This window comes from Camponotus floridanus, unplaced genomic scaffold (assembly GCF_003227725.1).
Source record: "Camponotus floridanus strain SB8 unplaced genomic scaffold, Cflo_v7.5 scaffold134, whole genome shotgun sequence".
In the NCBI taxonomy this organism is placed as follows: domain Eukaryota; kingdom Metazoa; phylum Arthropoda; class Insecta; order Hymenoptera; family Formicidae; genus Camponotus; species Camponotus floridanus.
Window position 1 is genome coordinate 315,790 of NW_020229253.1, and position 23,234 is coordinate 339,023.

The 23,234-nt window shown below is 28.9% G+C and overlaps 1 protein-coding gene and 1 pseudogene across 2 annotated transcripts; both read left to right on the forward strand.

Annotated features, from left to right (window-relative positions):
* The first annotated feature begins 1,423 nt into the window (after positions 1-1,423).
* LOC112637152 lies at positions 1,424-5,268 on the forward strand. Of its 2 annotated transcripts, none has more exons than XM_025406184.1 (7): positions 1,424-1,692; positions 1,909-2,134; positions 2,897-3,127; positions 3,421-3,651; positions 4,005-4,210; positions 4,446-4,608; positions 4,731-5,268. In XM_025406184.1, exons 3-7 carry the CDS (start codon positions 2,956-2,958, stop codon positions 4,901-4,903), a joined length of 945 nt encoding a protein of 314 aa, XP_025261969.1. In that variant the 5' UTR covers positions 1,424-1,692; positions 1,909-2,134; positions 2,897-2,955; the 3' UTR covers positions 4,904-5,268. The 2 variants fall into 2 exon arrangements, with proteins under 2 accessions (XP_025261969.1, XP_025261970.1); XM_025406185.1 differs by having other exon boundaries at positions 1,993-2,134.
* Positions 5,269-13,492: 8,224 nt separating this feature from the next.
* LOC112637146 lies at positions 13,493-21,464 on the forward strand (annotated as a pseudogene).
* Positions 21,465-23,234: the final 1,770 nt, after the last annotated feature.

The following is a 23,234-nucleotide window of genomic DNA, read 5'->3' on the forward strand; positions in this document are numbered from 1 at the left end:
AAACGACTAAATCATATTATAATTTTTAAATGAAACATATATATTTCAATCCCTAAATAATAATATAATTTATCTATTTCATATAAAATTTTACATAAAAATTTTGTATACAAATTTCATTTATAATTTATACTTGCATATTGCACTTTACATCTTAAATAGATAACGAAAAATTATTTTCGTTTATTCGCCGGACATTTACTTGTCCGACTTATAAAATCAATTTAATATCTGAAACCCGTGCTTTAGATCAGAAATTAAATTGGACAATATATTTTGAAAATACATTTTTAATCTTACTTTTACTTATCTTTTGCAAACTTTATATAATTCTCATAACTGAAACTTAAATACGAGAAAGATAGCGCATCGCACGTCGCGTAACGGTAAACCAACGAATTAATACATGCTTGCGTGCTTGCGAGAAACTTTGACCTCCAAGACCGGACATCCAAATTGTGGACGTCCAAATATTGACCATTATCGGATGTCTTAAATCGGATGTACGATGGACGTTTATTTTATGTCCATGGACGTGCGGACGTAAAATGGACATAAAATGAATGTCCATAGAATGTCCTGTGTTGTCTGGGTTTAGACATACAAATTCTAGACTTTAAAAGGTCGACGAAAGGACATCTTGATTTAGTCGTCTTTTCGACATAACGAAAAGACATCTATAAGACGTCTTTTCCGCCATGTCCAAAAGTCGACTTAGAAAAGACATCTTTTCGTCGTCTTTTAGTATTTTGTGCCCTGTGGGATCCTTCTCTTTCATCTTGCGTGTAACAGGATACGTTAGTATACATGTACACGCCCACTAAAGCATTAAATTCTTGCGTTTTCTTTCTCAAATTCCGCGTAGTAGATACTTGTTGTCACACAACGACGTAACAAGCTGCGAGAAAACAGCGTTACAACGTGTTATGTAAAAAATATTCTGTGTAAGTTATACATATATACAATATGTGTGTGTGTGTGTGTGTGTGTGTGTGTGTGTGTGTCGGTGTGAGTGGGTGGGTGGGTGGGTGTGAGTATGCGTATGTATAGACGCATATATACACAAAACCCAAGTAGCAAAGTGACGTCAGAAGACGACATAATGACGTCTATTTTTGGTCTATGACGTCAGCGACTAACGATGGATGTTTAAAAGACGTCATTTTTAAACCATTTAAAGACGTCATTTTAAAGACGTTCTAAAGACGTCTATATAAAGTCTTATAACAACTGTTCTAAAGACATCTATATAAAGTCTTATAACAACTGTTTTCATTTTTCTCCTGAATAACAAAAGTAGTTATTTTGATATCAAATCGCATCAAAATAACTACTTTTGTTATCTAGGTTAATATTATATATAATTATAAATTAATAATGAAATAAAAATTACAAAATTAATTTTAATATATTTTTCACAGAATTTTATGATTAAAGCAACAAAAATTAGTGCTAACAATGTATGTAAATACACGTTATGTACATTAGAGATTTTTATTAGTAATTTCGAAACGCAATCATATTATAACAGTAAATGCAATACAATACATATACATAATATAACATATTCGCGCATGCGTGTAAAAGTGCTGCGCAGGTTTATTCTGGACCGCAGTCCTATATGTGATTGTGGTGTGAACACGTTATTGCATGTACGTGCATCGTAATTTTTACTCGGCAGTTAATTTACAAGTAAGTAATTTATGTTATTTTTTATTGTAAAGATGCATATGTATAAGTATTACTCAAGCTAGTTTGATATTTTGTTGTGTCTTAACCTATATTTATTTATTTTATCTTCTTAAAAACTGAGAAAAATTAGATTAGGTTACATTAAAGATAACAATAATGTAATTATATCTGCATGCATTTTTTAAGTTTTTTTTATAAAAAAAATTATTCTTGTAGGATTACATGATACTTTTTATGCTAATCAATACGAACAGTTTGACATCACTATGTCTTATGTATTAATTGAATTTGATGATGGAGGTGGTGTTGCAGTGGTAAGAAAGACTTGGATAACTCCTCGAAAAAGAGAAGTTTTTTGGCCACCTAGTATTAGAAAATACATTATATCCAGATACTGAAAAGTGGAAACTTTATTCAATAGTGAGATGTTTATATGAAACTGGTAAGCATAAAATATTTTACTAATTATTTATAGAAATAAAAAATATTGTGATAAAGTTTTATATAAGTTAATTTACTTATGCAAACTAAGAGCCATTCCAGAATACATTGCAAATGTCGAATTAGCTTGACGCTAATTGGATCACAATGCTTTGGCAACTGGCAATGAGACATGTACAATGAATTCTCGAATGGCCCTAACTTGATTAATGTATTATGTTATTTTATATAATCTCTTTTAATTTAAAATTAAAAATCTAATTCTTATCTAAATCCAAACTAAAAAGCAATTTGTTATAATTTAAAATATTTCTAAATATTACACATACTATATAATTCCTGTAATATCAATGAATATCTAATAATATAATATTAAAAGAAAAATTAATTTATAATATTTTTACTCATAATTTGATAAACAAAATCATGTTGCACACTGTTTGTTAGATTACTTACTATTTATGGTTTCTATACTACTTATTATTAAATTAAAATTAATATCTAGTTAAGAAAAGAATATGGGAAAACGTTTATAATTAAAAAATTAATAGTTGAACATTTATATTTACATTTAATATTTCAGATTTTTAAGTTCTATTAACTTGTGGGATTAAAAATTATGTATTTATGTATTTTACTAAAATTTATCATTTACTATTTCCATTCTATGTTTTCAAAAGCAAATTTAGTAGTAATTATAATCATTTCATTATAAGTTCATTTGTTTTGAAATATAGATATTTGATTAATGGAATTATTTTAGATGATTTACAAAAGGCTGAACAAAAATGTAAATTGTCAGAAGTTACATCTGATTTGCAAATGGATAATCAAGAGGTTGAGATTTCTAAAAGAAAAATAACAGTGCCCCGTCGATTTATATCAAGTGATGAGGAAGAAAATGATAATATTTATATTCGGCCTCCAAAATTAAAAAGGAAATTTTTTAATACAAATAAAAATACTGGAAAGAATATTCCGATTTCTGATCAATGTAAATTATTATAATTTTAGCAGTAATATATATATATAATTTTATATGATATAATATAATATTATAATTTTAATATAATACTATTAATATTTTATTTTTCCATTATTAAAGAAAATTTTCATTAAATAATGCTGAAATTTTTTACTATTTCTACTTATCTACATAATTTTGAATGAATTCTTTATACATAATTAAAATAATAAGTAAATTTAATACTACTTTGCTAATAACATTTATGTATATATAACTTTATAAACATTTGTCTAACATTATAAAATTTTTTTCTGAAACAGATTCATCTGATGTAGTTTCGCCGAAAACCCCAGATTCTGTTCCCGATGCAGATTCTGCTAGTAGTAGAACTGAAGTAATAGAACAAACTGTACGTAATATTTCAAAACTTAACTCGTATAATACGATTACAGTAAGATCCGTTCCGGACTATGTAGATAAAAATAGTAGATTTTATACGTACAAAATACCACATACTACATCTACAGATGATAGTTTAACAGAATCAATAGGTATGATATTTTTATATTTTTTATATTTTATATTTTTATATTTCTTATATTTATAGTTTGTTTGCTTAAGGTCTTTTTTTACATTTAGTAATACAAATAAGTGTTTGAAATATTTTAATATTAACAAAATATAAACAAAGAACGAAATGAATGCTTTCTTATTTAAATTATTATTTAATTTATTAAAAAACTTAGAAATATAATTTTTATTACTTATTAATAGATCTTTATACATCTTTCTCTCGCTCCTTCTAGGAGCGAGAGAAAGATGTATAAAGATAAAAAAAAATAAATTTTTTTTAAAAGTTAATACAATACAATAATGTAAATTTTTCTTAAAACGATTTTTTCAGTTTTCCAAAAAAAGGTTATTCTTTTAAAGGTTAAGCTTTTAACTCTCATAAAAACACAAAATTCACAGATGTTAGCCCTTTTGCGGAATAAAGAAGAAATACTGCCCTTACAAAACAATTTTGCTTTTGAATTTCCTATGAAAAGTTTACATGATGTTCATCATGTAGAACAAACACTTACAGATAAAACACAAATAGACATTTTGGTATATAAAATTTTTATTTTTTTACTATATATGTATATATATATATATATATATATATATATATATATATATATAATATTCACACATGCTTTTTAACATTGTAAGAAAATAATATAGCATAAAGGATATGTATGTATATGTATATGTATATGTGTATGTATTCTTTATACTATATTTGTTTCTTATAATATTAAAAAGTGCATGTTGTGAAATCTTATTTTTGCGATGTTTTCAGACTGCTTTTCTATGTACAATTGGTGGACGAGATATCTCTACAAAAATATCAAGAATTTTGAGATACCTTTTTACAGATGCATTAGCATCAGAATTCAGTTTCTATGGGAAAAGGTTAAATAAACGACCCTTTTCAGATTTATGCTTAAAGACTGTAATTGTAGGTGAGTATATTTCACTCATGTGATACTTATATATCATATCAATATATTTTTCTACTTGAAATGTTAATACTCTTCTAGAAAATGCTTTTTAATGACATGTATGATCTGTTAATTTTTTCTAGAATCCATCAAACGTACATCTGGAGTGACTAACAAGGAAATAGAGGATGGTATTAAGATTTGGCTAAAGCACGCTCCTGACAGACAGAAAAATCAAATGAAAAGAAAAAAGCAGGATGACGAAAATAATAATAATAGAATAGACAATTTTTATTCTGATAAGGAAAAAAATTAAAAAATGGCTGGAAAAATTGAATATAAAAAAAAGAATATTGTAAGTACTCGCCAATTATATCGACGAAGTGCAGTAGATATACGAAATACTTGGAAGGAGATACAGGAAAAAAAGGTCAGTCAAAATATACCGACAAATAAAAAAAGACATGAACATGACATTGATGATAATATTAATAGAATTCACGATTTAAGTACAAATATTATAGGAATTAAAAAAGCAAAAATCCAAGATAGTTCCGCTATTAATTTTAATCACAACTTAAATGATTTCATTAGTATTAGTGAAACTTATGACTGTGGAAGTCAAGATCTCAGATCTCTAATTTAGATCTCAGTATTAATCAAATATTACACAACTATTATAGTCTATAACAATATAGTCTATAACAAATATATAATAAATTAAATTTTTAGGATTTAATTTTTCCTAGTATCTCTTTAATATTTCCAAGTATATTTTATAAATATTTTTCCTAATTTTTCGTATATCTACTAAAAACAAAATTTTCATTTTATATTACGTTTTTGTAATTATATATTTCAAAGAGATTTCATGTTTATTTTTATTTTATCTGATTAGTCTATAAGATTATATAGTTTAAGATTAGAATTTAAATATTATGTTGTTCAAGCAATAACGCGCATCCTTTCAATAAATATATTTTCTATAATTATTATCTATAAATATATTTTCTATAAATATATTTTCTCTTTATAAATTATGTTCCTATTTTGTATGCTTATGTATTTTATCATAAATATTTTTTTTCTTTATAAATATTGTTATTTTTTTTAAATATTGATATTGTATGTGTGTAAGATATTTATCTAATATAAATAGTCATCAAACCGTTGAATTCGCTTATAATTTTTGTTAAACATTTGCGTACATTATAATTATAACGTAACATATATGTGATGTTAGTATGATAGAACTAAAAAGAAAAGATTTGTCAATTATCAAAAGTAATAGAATTATTAATTAAAATAAATGATTTTATTTATCTTTTGTATAAATCTTTTTTATTAAAATGAGTTATCTAAAAAACGAAATGTTCTTTTATTAAAAAATATAAAACCTTTACAATGATTAAATAAAACAATAAGTATATGTTGTGTTTTATCTGCAGGAAAAATGTCTTAATAATCTATATAATATCAGTTTTTTGAACATCTTTTTGATAGTTATCATGACCAATGCATGAAATAATTATCATATTAAGAATAAAAATATCCTTCTAACATATTTTATGATAACTATTCATATAGTGATCTTGTTATCTATTAAACTATCAAGAAGATGTCTAAAACTGTTATATATTGTTATATATTGTTAAAAAATATCAAATGGCGTTTTTGAATGTTCGTGTTTGATCGATCCAGAGTAGTTTACTAGATGTCATTGATCAATCACAACCATTCTTCTGAAGAATATATGGTTACATTCTTAATCAATGACGTCTAATAAACTATCCCGGATCGATCAAATCTGACTGAATTTTTGGCGTTTAAAAACGCCAAAAATTTTATTAATTAAGTCATATATTGGTCCTATTTTTGCCGTCAATAGGACGTCAGAAAATGACGTCCCATGGATGTGACATATCGACGTCATTTTCGGGTCTTATGAGACCTAATTTAGGACGTCTAATTGGTCATTTTATGACCAAAATTAACCGTCATTATGACGTCATTTTGCTACTTGGGAAGTGATGCGAAAATTTCGTGAAGAAGCAAGAAGATAATAAAAACGAGTAAAATAAAAAGAGCGAACAAAAAATAGCATGAGCAACGAGGACTCGAACTCCAAAATCGAATCTTCCTTTCACACTATTATTTTCCTCTCGCTCGCATCTATTACTGTCTCGCTCGCTCTTATTATTGTCTCGCTCGCATCTATTATTGTCTCGCTCGCTCTTATAATTGTCTCGCTCGCATCAATTACTGTCTCGCTCACTCTTGATTTTTGGGTCCGCTTATCTTTTCAAGCTGTCTATCATGATTGTCAAGTGTGACGGAGAAAGCAACATTGTTGAATATTTCCTTATTTATTCGTTCTGGATTTCAGCATTGGAATTCGCGAATAAATCTCCTAAGATCTTTATCCATTCGTTCAGGATTTTAGCATTGGAATTCACGAATACTTCCTTTATTTATTCGCTCTGGATTTCAGCATTGAAATTTGCGAATAAATCTCCTAAGATCTTTATCCATTCGTTCAGGATTTCAGCATTAGAATTCACGAATATTTCCTTTATTTATTCGCTCTGGATTTCAGTATTGGAATTCGCGAATAAATCTCCTAAGATCTTTATCCATTCGTTCAGGATTTCAGCATTGGAATTCACGAATATTTCCTTTATTTATTCATTCTGAATTTCGGCATTGGAATTCATGAATATTTCCTTATTTATTCGTTCTGGATTTCAGCATTGGAATTCGCGAATACTCTTCCGCTCTCCGAAGATTCCGAAGAATAATCCATCCCACTAGTTTCCTTTAATTTTTTCTCTTATTCTTTTCTCTCTCTCTCTATTAGTTTCTTTGTATTATCACTACTTTTGGAAGAAACCGTTGAAATAGATAAATAATATTTGAAATAACTAAATAAATAATTTTTGAACCTAGACTTAGCGAATCTCTTATTTAAAATTTTATTATTGTATTTTAATTTGGACCTGTGCTTCAGCGAATTTAGAAAATTTTAATTCTAACTATAATACATACGCGAGAATATATATATATATATATATATATATACACATACTCACTCATGCATAACTACACTGCTAAGATGTATTTTTATTTCCTTATTTTTTTATATAATATATGTATTTTTAATTTAATGTATTATAGAATTTAATTATTTAACCCGTTCTTTTCCCTAAACCCTGAGATCGCACTAGGTCCTATCCCGCGTAACAAGGATTAAATTCCTTTACTGAAAAGGGACCACCGAACGAATAGGCGTAAAAACACAGAGTTAAAGAGACCTTCGGTCGCTGACCTGTGTCAGGTCCTTCACATTCGTTCGACCCGATCCATACACACGCCCGAATAAAGTGTGTCACGGGGTAAGTAAGTTACGTTCTTCCATACAGCTCATCCTTTCAGGATCTGGACGTAACATTAAAATGAACAGATAAGTTGTGTTATTTTTCTCTCTATAACTGTTTCCATATGTTAAATCGACATATCTCTTCTATTATTTATGATAAAAATGTAAGAATAACATTTTCTTTTAACTAAATTTAACATTATAAATATGTTAATTTAACATAAACTTTATTTCCAGATAAAATTTAAGTGTTACACTTTTGTGTTAATTTTCAAACATATTACTTGTGTTATTTGTTTACATACTTGCCTTCTGTTAAATTAATATTTTCTACTGTGTATGAAAAGTGAAGTGTATCCCGCTTCACAAACATGGGTTATATCTTTTAAAAGTGGAGCGGCCCGCAGGGGTGCGGAGCACACTGTCCACACATGTATTTTTCAAGATAAAGCAAAGCAGCATTTACTTAATCTTGATCTCCATTAAGAGTAAATGTTGCTTCATCTTAAGAAGTACATGCATAGGTACAGTATGTTCTTTCAGAAGATAACTTAACCCAACCTGTGATGCGGGATACACTTCACTTGCATAGAAAGTTATAAATTTATGTGAAATTATGTAATAACTGACTTTTCTTTCGATAAATGTACACTCACTCGCAAAAAAAAGGGCTACTAAATTTTAACACGATTTTTTCACATTTTTAAATACCGATAAATCAGCAAATAATCATCGTATCGAGATGAAACGAAGTTCAAATTAAAGCTTGAACATTTCTCTTAAAAACCATGAAAACCAAATTTGAATTACAAAAAATTTTTTATAAAATGGTGAACGTTGAAGATAGCTTTTAAAAAATGGGAAACAAATTTTTTTTTAAACTATTGCGTTGCTCAGGAGAATCTATACGCTAATACAAAAATGTATGAGTTTTGAAGCTCATTTATTTCCTAACAAATTCATATTTTGAACAATTTTCTACGACCTTTTTTCATAAAGTTATACCGTTTTGAAAAAAATGTTGCAAAATGGGACTTTTCTTGTAAAATCTACAATTCAACAATAAATTATGGAGAAAAATTTTTTCAATAAAAGAAATTAAAGTGTAACTCGATCCAAGATGATCCGAGATATGGTTGGATTTAAATCTTGTATGTGTGTGTGCGTGTACATATGCATATGCATGTATCCTGCTCTCGGCATTATCCAGGGTCAATGACGTGGACATGACAAGAATTTGATCCCATGTGTGTGTGTGTGTGTGTGTGTGTGTGTATGTGTGCGTGCGTGCGCGCGTGGGTTTAATAATGCGTATTGCCTCCTTTCGCATGCATCAATCCTTCGATTTGTTGGAATATACTCTTAATCAAATTTCTTGTTTTAAATTGTTCGATTCCTCTTGCAAAGCGTTGCGGCGAAAAGGCCTATTTTGCAACATTTTCTTCAAAACGGTATAAAAAAAGGTTTATTAAAAAAGGTCGTAGAAAATTGTTCAAAATGTGGATTTGTTAGGAAATAAATGAGCTTCAAAATTCATACATTTGTGTATTAGCGTGTAAATTCTCCTGAGCAACGCAACAGTTGAAAAAAATAATTTGTTTCCCATTTTTCGAAGGTTATCTTCAACGTCTGCCATTTTATACAATATTTTTTGTAATTTAAATTTGGTTTTCTTGGTTTTTAAGAAAAATGTTCAAGCTTTAATTTGAGCTCTACTTCATCTCGATCGGTGAGTGTTTGCTGATTTATCGCTATTTAAAAATGTGAAAAAATTGCATTAAAATTTAGTGGCCCGTTTTTTTTCGGGTGAATGTATTAATGAACTCTGAAATTTCTTTTGTTTATATCTTTTTAATAAATGACCGCCGACTAAAATCTTCACAACATTACTCAGAGTGATGATCTTGATAAGATATGTGAGATATATTGAAATCGGGAGATGGTCTATATAAGTAAATAATTATCAAATCTTTTTACATAATCTTTTGGTAAATGTAATTATCCTAGATATTCGTGATCTCTTTGATTTCGAAAATGTTTATTGCTAAGATTACAGATTAAATAAAAATTCTTTGTGATTAAAAAAATGATAAAAGAGATTTATATTAAATAAAAAGATAATTTTTATATTAAATAAAAAGATTTATATTAAATAAAAATTTAAAAATTTATATTAAATAAAAATTTAAATAAAAAATGATAAAAGAGATTTATATTAAATAAAAATTCTTTGTGATTAAAAAAATGATAAAAAAGATTATGATAAAGAGATTATCAATTGTCAGATCATTTTCATGAAATTTTAAGAATACATTTGTACTTATATAAATGATTTTTAATATCGAGTGAATTATCCTTGAGAATAAATCTCTCTCGAGCCTGGACTGCATTTATTAATATCGAGCGAGTTATCCTTCAGAATATATCTCTCTCGAGCAAATGCATTTACTAAAGCCTTGTAGAATTTTTTCAATTAAAAATAACTGCGAATTATTGAATATATATTCTCAAGAATAACTCGCTCGATATTAAAAATCATTTATATAAATGCAAATGTATTCTTAAAATTTCATAAACATGACCTGACGCAACTGATCTTAAATAATCTTATTTATAATTTTCTTAATCACAAAGTAAGCGTATAAATATATATGTATATTTTAATATTATATATGTATATATTAATATTATATATGTATATATGTATATATTAATATGTATATATGTATATTTGTGCATATTTGTATATGTATATTTATAATATGTATATTTGTGTACGAATTAATATTGAAAAAACTTAAATGGTTGGTAGAGATTATAACAAATGATTATCGAATTTAAAATGCGAAAAAGGGCATCGAAATTATAAATAAACTACGATGATTTAATATAAAGATTTTTGGAATAAAGCAATCATTATTACTTTCAATAAGAATTGATGTCATAATCTGGAGAAATCGATATATTTTAATTAATTTCTCATTCTATTCAACTAAATTCCTATTTATTGTCGTCTTTACTAATAAAAAAATGAAAATCGTTATAAGATGCAAGCTAGGTTACAAAATTATAATCATTTGAATACATATAATCGATCTATCGTCAATTTTTTTTATCATGATTCTTATTTGTCCACAGATTTATGTTGCTTGTGACCAGAAACCAGATCTTGATGCTGTTTTCCCACTGCAAGTGCATGCTAAAGGCCGAGCGCCGCGAAAAGCAGTATCGTCTACGCCAGTTCAGTAAAGGTAGCAAAGAGGGCACCGTCGCGTAAAAAAAATATATATATATATAATATATATATAATATATAATATAAAATAATATAATAAATTATTATAGTTTCTTTATCTACGCGATGGTATCTTTTTGCTTTTCGCGGCGCTCGGCCGCTAGCATGCACTTGGAGTGGAAAAAACGGCATCAAGATCCGGACTCTACTTGTGATGCGCGTCCATCCGCTCCGAAAATCTTAACGAGGCGCGAGCCGAGCTGCCGCGCTAGATAGGATTGCGAGAGTCATATCGAGATCTCCGGAGAGACGAACTATTATTATTATTTCGCGTTCTTAATTGTTATTTTTTTATGTTACATTCATTTCGTACATTGGGCAACCCGTCGGAGCATATCGGGAAGAGGACCAAGAGGAAACTTTCACGACAACCAAAGCGACGCTTTCATTCCAGCCACAGATTCAAATGCGGAGATAACGCCCGAAGATCTTCGAGTCAGGAAAGCGCAAAATCATGGTTGACATTCGCTCCAGCAAAAGGAGGAAGAACATCCCTAAAAGCGGCTGTCTAGACCCGAGATTACAGGCCCCAGTCGGCGCTACCCTGTGAGGACGGAGACAAAAGATCGGCTGGAGAAGATCGACGATAAAGAGTCCCCAAATTTAGAAAATTTAAATTATCGGTGCTGTTACAATCTCCGAGACGGCGTTGTCGCAGGGCGTCGCAAAATCTATCATGTAGCGGTGCGATTGGTCGCCTGCGCGCAGGATTGACACTGTTATCGATCCTGAATCGCGAGATCCTGGGAGACACTCTGGCGCGGGCGCTAGTCTCAAGTGGTTGTGTTGTCGCTATAGTTTTGTCGTCGTCGTGTGAGTTTCGCAGAAACTGAGAGGACGGAGCCGAGGATCATCCCGTTTCACGACAAGGAGCGAGCATATCAGTGAGGTTGCCCGTCTTTAATTTATGTGCCATGTCAATTTATCTGTACGCGATTCTGTCCCTTATCTCACCGTTTCTGTCACCGTCTCTCTGACGCGCTTATTATATTGTATGATTCGTGCATGATACCGATCGCATATGTAAGCGTGTCGCAGTGCGCAAAAATACGAGACTTCTGAATTTCGAAAGATTCGCGTATGTTAGGAGCGTTATATCGAGAAGTAAAGTAAGTGCGACGTAAACAGCATCCGATCAATTATCGATCGCATTGACACGTCGCAAACGAATTATCACGTTTTCGTAAATTAATTAATTATTCTCGATCGATTATTAGGTATTCTTTCGAACCGATTGGTGTCAATTTCAATATCGAAACTAAAAATTAGAGCGAATTGAAATGCGTTTGCAGGAAAAGTCTCGTAAAATAAGACGACGATTCGACAGTCAAAGTATCGTTACGTTTTTCGATGCGCCGTTCGGCCTCGCTAAGTCTGGCAATAAAAAAGGGTTAGAAATATCAGGAATGTTACAGCATTACCTTAGGTTTTCGGTATCGCGTGAATATTCTATCTTTCTAATTTTCACGTTTTGCGAATTTCGATAAATTGTGTTATGATTATGATCACCGCTGTCGAATTATTATTTGTTATATTTCATTGCTTCAAATATTCTCTAATTAATGTTACTATTATTTTTCTTTAAATTGTTTCTTCTATTTTATTTTCTTTTTTTTATTGAATAAACTTGTTATATTGTATTTTTTTATACTAAGTCCGCGCAATTCGAGTGTCGATCTTTTGTGAACGTTAGATTTTGTTGTGATGGTCGAATTTTTGGATTTTCGTAAAGCCTCGTGTAAATTCATTATAATATTTTCCGTAGACGCACTACCGTTAGACAAGCTAGTCGGCCTGTGGCTAATAAAGCAAGTGTTTGTCGCGTTACTTTGGCGTTTAGCAAATTGATACGTGACAGACCGAATCCGGCGCCCAATTTCGAAATCTCGATACGGCCTTCGCTTCGCCACGGCTCGCGTAGTACATCCTCCATCTCTGTTCCTCCGAGCGCGAATATTCTTTTTTCGTTATTGATGACGTTTGAACACCCGAGGATTGTAAAAATATTACGTCGCAAGCTTTTGCATGAAAATTATGAGTTGCGATGTAATACGGTGATTTGAAAATAATGTAACAATATACATTTCGCGTGAAGTTGTATAACAATATGAACACTATAAATATCATACTGCAAAGCGAATTTATATAGTTTTCTATATGTTTTTTACCGCGTAGTAAAATACATTTTCTTTTTTTGTCTGTCGTGATCACAAATTTTGCAATATGTGATCAATTTCAGCTATGAATGAATCAAAGTCTGAGATTCAATCCTTCTACAAAAACAAGATCATTTTCATTACTGGTGCTTCTGGTTTTATGGGCAAGGTCCTCATAGAAAAGTTGCTATACAGCTGTTCAGATCTCAATAAAATCTACATCTTAATACGAGACAAGAAAGGTCATAGTTGCGATAATCGACTTGAAGATATGTTCAAATTACCTGTAAGATATTGTGTGACTCATATTATCTTTATTATCCTTAATGACAAAATAATGTTGCTATATATTTTGGGTAATTATTTACTTTAGGGGAGCAACCTCTGATGACCTTGAGCTTGACATATGTGTTAAGGTCACTGTCCTGAGTAACATTCAAAAGATTTTAGCCGTCGCTTGTTGTTTATTAAAAAGTATTAAATAAAAAAAAAGGTATTAACAAAAGAACTTCACAATTTTAATGCTTTTTATTTCTACAAATATTGATTTGAGAAAAAAAATTTTGTGCCTACACATACCTTTGTGATATATTTTAATTGCATTAAATTATATTAAATTCTATAATATATAAATTTAAATCTATATAAATTTAATTGTATTAAATGTATTTAAAATTATTATTTTTTTATATAACAGCTAAAATAGTAGGTTTATGAAAAAAATGTACATAACCTTTTTTATAGAATTTTTCAGCGGCTTTATTTTTTGCTTAAAATTTTTTTTCTCAAATCAATATTTTCGGAGATAAAAGGCATTAAATTTGTGAAATTTTTTTGTTAATAACTTTTTAATAAACAACGAGCGATGGCTAAAACCTCCTCCACGTTACTCAGGACAATGACCTTGACAATATATGTCAAGGTCAAGGTCATTGGGACTGGGTCCCCTAAACAGCAGTTTTACCCGAAAAATTATTAAATTTTGAATATAAATAAATGTAATATTAATTAAGCTTATTCAACTAAAATGTTTTGAAACAATGAATGGTAATATATGCACGAGATTAGCAAATAAAACTGATATTTTTATATAGATGTTTCAGAGAATACAAACTGAGAAGCCTCAAGTTTTGAAGAAAGTGATACCGTTTAATGGCGACATATGTTCGGACAACTTGGGCCTTACTGATGAAGAACGTGAGCGACTAATAAATGAAGTAAACATAATATTTCATTGCGCCGCGAGTCTTCGAATGAATGCAAAATTGAAAGATGCCATCGAAATGAACATGGTGAGATATTAGCTTTCATAAAGAAATTTAAATCTAATCAATTTAAGTAAATTATCAATCTAGTCGATTTGAACAATTGAATTTATATTTTCTATAACGTGTTATTAGTTGTTTGCATTGGATGCAAAGTTCTTGATTACACTATAATTATTTTTAAACTTTGTTTGTTCACGCGATAGATTTTTATATAAAAATGTAGATAAAGATATTTATTTTTAGAAAGACTTATATGTGTGTATGCGTGTCAAAGCAACATAAAAATTAATCAAAGAACTGCGCACGAGCCTAATGGAAAAGTGGTTTTAGTGAAATTGTCTAAAAGTTGGATATATTTTAATTTATGACCTCCTGATCAAAAATTCTAATGAGCACGATCTTTAAACATTATTTTTCATTACAAGCATTCAAAACGGACAATTAGATTCGCTAAACATTATTCGACAATACAATAATATTAAATTAGTATTCGACAATACATGTGGAATTGTGTTGATATATTCGCGCGTATACATGAGCTTTGTATGTGTATATGTATAATATATACAGAACGTCCCGTTTTAATTGTACACCACGATTAACATCGAAAAGGATCGGATGGAATTCAACTTTGTTCTTTTAAATTAAACTCCCCATTTTTTATCGATATTTATTATAGCATATCTGGAAAGCTTTCCAATACACATTACAATAAAGTATTTTTTTGTTAAGTACTTTTCGAGTTATTTCTTCATCCGACCACTTTCTGCGATGTTAATCGAGGTACAATTAAAACGTCACATCCTGTATATACATATACACCCACATAGACTGTATGTATATACGCGCGAATATATCAACATATTTCAACATGTAATGTCGAACACATCTCCAGCGTAAATTCAATTGTCCGTTTTGAATGTTTGTAACGAAAAATTTGTCCACTTTTAAAGATTGTGCCCACTAAGACTTTTGATCAAGAAGTCATAAATTAAAACATATCCAACTTTCAGACAATTTCACTGAAACCACTTTTCCATAAGATTTGTGCGGAATTCTTTATAAATAATGAGACATAGTATATTTTTTAGACTTAATTTTGTATATTATAATATTCTTAATGATTTATAAGACTTTGATTTATTTTTCAAGAATGGTACAAAAAGGATGCTAAACTTGGGAAAAGAAATGATGCATCTGCAAGCTTTTATATATCTAAGCACAGCCTTCTGTCACGTTGATCAAAAGGAAATAGGCGAGCGTATATATGATTCCTCTAATGACCCTGAGGATATCTTGAGACTCGTTCAATGTTTAAATGAAGATACTATCGATCTTATTACGTCAAAGTAATTAAAAATCGGTTTTAATAATTAACAACATTTTAAAATCGATTTTAATAATTAACAACATTCAGCATAAGCGTAGCTCGCGCAAGTATATTTTATTTAGTTATTAATAATATATTTTTCAAATTATAATTTTTCTCAACTATTTATAAAATTTAAAAATTTAAAATATTTAAATATTTGAAAGTTATTGTAAATAATTATATAAATTAATAAAATAAAGTAACTATATTGATGAAAAAATATTAATAAACAATATTAGTAATATGTAATAATGTTTATAACTAATGTTTATAATGTTTAATTAAATGATGATTAAATTAATTTAATTAAATTAAGTTATTTCTCTCTCTTAATTGTGCATAAGAAAATATATGAGATTTTATTGTGTTTATCTTTGCAATTTTCTTTTAGATTAATACATCCGCACCCAAATACTTATACATATTCGAAACATCTGGCTGAAAAGTTGGTAGCCAATGAATTTCCTGAACTGCCTTGTTGCATTGCTAGACCATCAATCGGTAATTATCGCTATATCTTATTAATTATAAAAAATTTTAAAATATAATATCCCAGCGACTGTGTATAGACAAAGAAAAATATAAAAATTAATGAATTTCGTCGCAGTGCTCCCTTCTTATAAAGAGCCGTTATCAGGATGGGTCGACAATTTAAATGGACCTATAGGAGTACTTGTCGGTAGAGCCAAGGGTATTATCAGATCGATGCATTGCAACGGCAATTTTATTGTCGACTCTGTACCAGTTGATCTTGCAATTAACGATTTAATCATAATTGCATACAAAATAGCCACTAACCTGAGAAAGTAAGTTTCCATTTTGCTCAAACTTTTCTTCTGCAATAGTAAAATATATCACAATTTAAATTAAAGTGAAATTTAATCATCTAATATTATGCTCGTAATATAAACAAATTTTTGTCACTAATGCTCCTTAAAACATTTTTAATATCAAGATTATATAATATTTTAAATTGTTATAAAATATTCTAAATTAAAGTATCGTAAACTGTAAAATATCTCATTTATTTTTTAAATTTTATACTTTTCCTAAATTTATTGTCGTGATGTTTATTAACAATAAATTTATTACAATTTTTAAATTACTTAATATTATGCAATAGAGAGAAATGTTCAGAAGCTTTTCATATATTTTTTAATCGATTGCATTCTTTAACTATTTTATATTTGCACAATTGTCTTTCATTTATAAATAAAACAAAATATTAATTTTTTCTGTTTGATTTATAGTTCGAAAAGTATGCTCGTAGTCAATATGACATCGCAAATCGATACAATGCATATTACATGGAGCGAGGCGTGGAAGAGAAGTAAACAATTTTTTCACGAATATCCTTTAGAGCAACAAGTTTGGTATCCAGGAGGCGACTTACATAGCAATAAATTTGTGCATAATATTATTGTCTTACTCTTCCAAATCATACCTGCATACTTCATCGATTTTCTGATGCTAATATTTCAACAAAGAAGATTGTAAGTTTCTCATGTTTTAATATTTTTAGACATTATATATTTTTTATTCAAATTCTCATTTTATCTGTTGATATTATATATTTTTTATCCATTTTTATTTGTTGACATTTCTTGCTTTTTTACACATGTAATTACACAATATTATGTAAATGTATAAATTTCCTTAACTATTATCTTTTTTCGTTATTCTTACAAACAGTATGGTCAGAATCCAGAAACGAATTTTAGACAATCTCGCAGTATTGCAATATTTCACAACGAGGCAATGGATATTTTATAATAAAAATATAATTACTTTATGTGACGATCTAACACCATTAGATAAAAAAATATTTCCAATTATGATTTATAATTTCGATAAGATGGAATACTTTAAGCATTTAGTCCTTGGCATACGGCAATATTGCATGAAAGATGATCTATCTACTTTGCCGAAAGCCCGTCGGCGTCAAAAAATGTGAGTATTCTTTACATAAATTTATTAAATTTCGCGACATATTCGTACAATCTAACAATATCATAAAATTTGGCGCTTCTCAGACTTTGCGTTCACAGGATTATCGCGTATTGGCGCTGTGGATTGATAACTTTTTTAGTGTTCTATTACCTAACTATATATTGTATAACTCATTCATTGCTTACTACATCGCAAACTTACTTTGTATTTTTATTAATAAATAATAAACACTATAATCAGGAATAAAATCTGCTAAGTATTATATAGAGATCTTCAAAACATGTACAAACAATAAGATAAATGTTTCAATAAGTAGAAGAGAGAAGTGGATATATAACATTTGATTATAAAATTTGCGGAATCTTTGTGTATTATATTAACCCATTTGTATCATTAGCATATATAAACGCGCATTTTTTCTGGTCACTATCACTGGAGCGTATATATACGCGCAATTGTTTTAATCATTTTTACTAAATAGCATTGTTTTCTTAGATGACATTATAAGTTGGCACGAATAGTTTAGTGTTATTTGTATCGAATAAAATAGTATAATATAGTATAAAGTAACTATAACTATTAAAGATAGAGCGTTCAATGTCTTCAAATAAAAGTTATCAGAAGAAATCATTGAAAAATATATTTAAAAAATAAAAATACTATAAAAAAAACGAAAAGTTATACCATGTTGTTACCATCAAGATTTACTAGTCAACATTTTCCAATTCAGATTGAACAACTTCATCGAGAAAAGCTCAAAAGCGTTATATAGTTTGTTTATCACAAAAAAAGAGAGGAGAAACATTTTATCAACGGTAACTGCCTAATAGTTACATGCATCGACCATTTCAAATACTATTATACAGTACAAAACAATTAGTATGGCTTATTCTCGTCAATATCAACATTTGTAATTATATGTACATAATAATTTCGTTCCTTTCATCTAACATTACAGACTCCTTTCATCTAACATTATTATTTTTTTAATTCTTTCATCCTTTTATTACAGAGCACGGATTTTTATCATGAAGTCGATATATGACACATTTCTCATTTTTTCGTATGAACTAAATGGGTTAATAATATATTCTTTATATTTTTGGAAAAAAATATTTAATTATATATTAAAGAAAATATGTCAAACAAGAAAACTAAAAAAACTGTATAATCTTTTGAAAATTTTTGTTATATAAATGTGTACTTTTTTCCTTAATGTTATAGATACTCAGTAAAAACTTTTGTGTTAAATTTAACATATTTCACATGTCCCAATTTATCCACTTTAATTTTAATGTTAATTTAACAGAAGGCAAGTATGTAAATAAATAACACAAGTAATATGTTTAAAAATTAACACAAAAGTGTAACACTTAAACTTTATCTGGAAGTAAAGTTTATGTTAAATTAACATATTTATAATGTTAAATTTAATTAAAAGAAAATGTTATTCTTACATTTTTATAATAAATAACGGAAAAGATACGTCGATCTAACATATGAAAACTGTTATAGAGAGAAAAATAACACAACTTATCTGTTCAATTTAATATATAACATATTTCATCAAAAATTCGTGCATTTAGATATTAATTGTGTTGTTTTAACTCTTAGAAACGATGAATAATAACTCAACGCACAAATGTCAAAATAACGCAACGATAATATGTTACATTAACGTAAGAGTATGTTAAAAATTGTTAAAAATGTTAAAAATTTAACAGAAATATTTTTACACGAGAAAATTTTAACAGAAATACAAAATGTTTTTTACCGTGTACATTTTTCATTATACTTCATGTTTGTATAAATTACATGCAATTACTGTTTCTGGTGCAACAACGATTTAATCCACTTTTCTCTAAAAATTTGAGAAAATTATTTTTGAAATTTTTAAATTATAATATTAAATAAATTAAATTTTATAATACATATACTGATTAAAATTATAATAAAACTAAACTGAACTTAAATTATATATTACTTGAATTATATAATAAATCTAAATATATATTAATATATATCTAAATATATATTAAAATCAAACTTTGGATTAATAACTTTGAATTTAAATTTAAACTTAATTTTTTTAATTTCTTGAAAAATTTAAAATATATTTTATAATAATAATAATAATAATAATAATAATAATAATAATAATAATAATAATAATAATAATTTATTTCTTTGCCCTATGCGGGGTACAAGAGGATCGCCGCTCCTCTTAGATAACGCTATCGCCGCACGCCATCGCCGCACGCCATCGCCGCACGCCGCACACCGCACATTGCACACCGCCCCATCTTCCGTCATCTCTCTCCCGCTCTCTCTCCTCTCGTTATACTATCCGCGTTCTTCCAGCCCCCCCCCCTCTCTCTCTCTCTCATACTCGTCTATCCTCCGTTCATCCTCTGTCTCCTTTCCCTCTTCCCCTCCAACTCTCTTCGCTTCATCGCTCTTTCTCTGCAATCTCTTCATCCACCCTTCCCCTCTTCCGTCTTCCTATAAAATTTCTAATATTTCTTGCCTCCCCCACTGCTTCTTCTCTCATACACACCTCCACCACATGTTCCCACGTTTTTTTCGCCCCTCCACATATTCTACACTTCCTCTTTTCCTCTTCCTCCTCACTCCTCATTTCACTCCCTAATCTGAATCTCGCTATCGTTATCATTCTCCCTTCCTTCCCCTTTTCCCTTAAGTATCTCGGCATCCCCAAAACTCTCACCTCCTTGTACCATGCATTCCATCTCGACTTTTATGTTCTCTCAAATCTTTCCTGCTGCTGCACCTCGATATCCCTTTTCTTTAACTCTCCACTTACTTCTCTGCTTTCCTCCCTCTGTCTCCTTATCCATTCTACTGATATCCCTCTCTTTCTATAAAAATCTCTCTTCTGCCTCCTCCATCAGAAAGGAACCTTCTCTTCTTCCAACTAATACTCTCCAACCCATTTTTTCACCGCTTGAATAAACTCTCTCTCGCTACATGTGACACCAGCTATACCGGCGGAAATGGAAGTCCTAAAATATATTTTATATTTAAAATATATTTTTGTTAAAAATTTTTATGTTATCATATTCTATGAAGCTCATTTATTTCAGGATGTACATTCTTCATATCACGACGATATTTTTATTTCACTTTGGTGTATTATATTTTATTTACACAATAATGTTGAAATGGTAAGAGTTTTCTTGGACTACGTTACTGGAAAAATAAAATCGCTACCGTTTATAGGCAGATTCATAGAGCATATTTAAAAGTTTATTTGAAAAGCAAACGTTGTACTGCATTTTTGTTTATTGCACTATACGTAATTTGTGGAACGTGAAGATGAGAAGACGAGAAACTATAGTTTCTTGATCGTTCATTGCCCGACTTATCTCTCTCTGTCTTACATATTTATATTTTTAAACTACTTACACTTATGCGCAAGGGATATGAATTGATTTGGGATAGGAATTATAAGGTGAAAGCAAAATATATTATCAGTAATCTACTAATTATTAATAGAATTACTATCAGAAATCTTCTTATGATTAATATATACTATTAATATTATAGCTGTAATATGAAGACAAAGATTAGATTCTACATCGCGGACACTTCTAAAAAGAAAAAAAAATAAATCTTACTAAAACATTTTTAATTCCTCAATAAAAATCAAGAGACATGGTAATGTCTCGCGCCAAGTTCATGCGAAGCATTACGTGGCACTCCGTGTATCTATATATACGCGAGTCGGACAGTTGAGAGTAACTTATTGTCAGATATTTCATGTTTTGAGCTCGAAAAAGATCTTTGAAAGGATCGCAATCACGCTTAAGAGTGTCATGTGTATCTATGCTAAAAAACCCTGTAGCGTAATTTCAAAAATTCAAGATGGCGGACTCAAGATGGCGGTCAAAGTTGAAAAAATCATGAAAAATGCATTTTTCTTCGATTTTTCGATGTGTATCTTGCTCAATCTTGTATAATATAAATAACTTTAAATTTTCGACTTTTTGACCTTGAAAATCAAAATTAGTAACATTAAACGTAAAAACAAGTAAATATATTTAAAAATAGCTCTAAATAAAGCTTGTGGGGCATGTTTATAGACGTGTACACTTATTTATCATACGTATACGAGAATTTTCGTCAATGTAAAAGAAAATATAAATATATATGTGTATATATGTACAGATAATGCGTGTTGTCATTTCATACGTTCTTTTGCCGCCAATTTATTTGACGTTGCCCGATTTTCACCGCGTGGAGGTAAACATATAATGGAAAATCTTTTTTCTTTTTTTTCTTTTTTTTAATTTTTTTTAAATTTTTATATACATATATATATATATTTTATTTTTTATTTTTTATTTTTTAATTATAATTATTGAAATATTTATTAATCTGCTTTCCCTAATATTATTTAAACTTACATTTCCTGATTCTTTAAAAGATACATAATATATTAATCACCTAAATTAATCATATAATAATCCTAACAATCCTCTACTTCTTGAAAGCAAAATTAAAAAATCTTAATAATCACCTGATAGCCCTAACAATCCTATTTATCGATTAAGTGAAATTATTCGACCTATCTCTAATCACATATATTTTAAATTACGTGCCCTAATTACATTCTCTAATCGCATGCCCTAACCGCGTGAATAAATGTCCGACATTACGTACTATTGTACGTAAATCTTTTCTTCAGGCCAGTTGAACTTACCTTTCGTTGATCCTGACCACTTTCTCGCTCGATCTCTAATCAGAGATTGAAAAAGGAGATAAACACTCCTTCTTTTGCCGATTAATTACCGGCAAATGAGCGTAAATATTTCACGCTCATCGTAACGATTGCTCGATTTTACGATCGTTCGTTAAATATTTGAATATAATTTTATTTTAACTCAAGTTAATCAAACACTGTATTATCAAATTTTCCGCTTTTTTTTATTATCACAATCTTGAAATCTAATAATGCAAACAAGTGGCAGGTATAATCGCCGAAACATCATCGCTAATCATGAAAATTGCTTCAAATTTAAACTTTTAATATTTAATATACATTGACATACATATTACTACAAAATAAATATGATTAAGAAAAAATATAAATTATGTAATTCGTGGCTTTTAATTTCATTTAAAAAATAGCATGCAACTTTATGTTATTCATAAGTTTGTGGCAAAAATTATTTACATGTTTGCTATTAACATTATTTATGTTTATATTT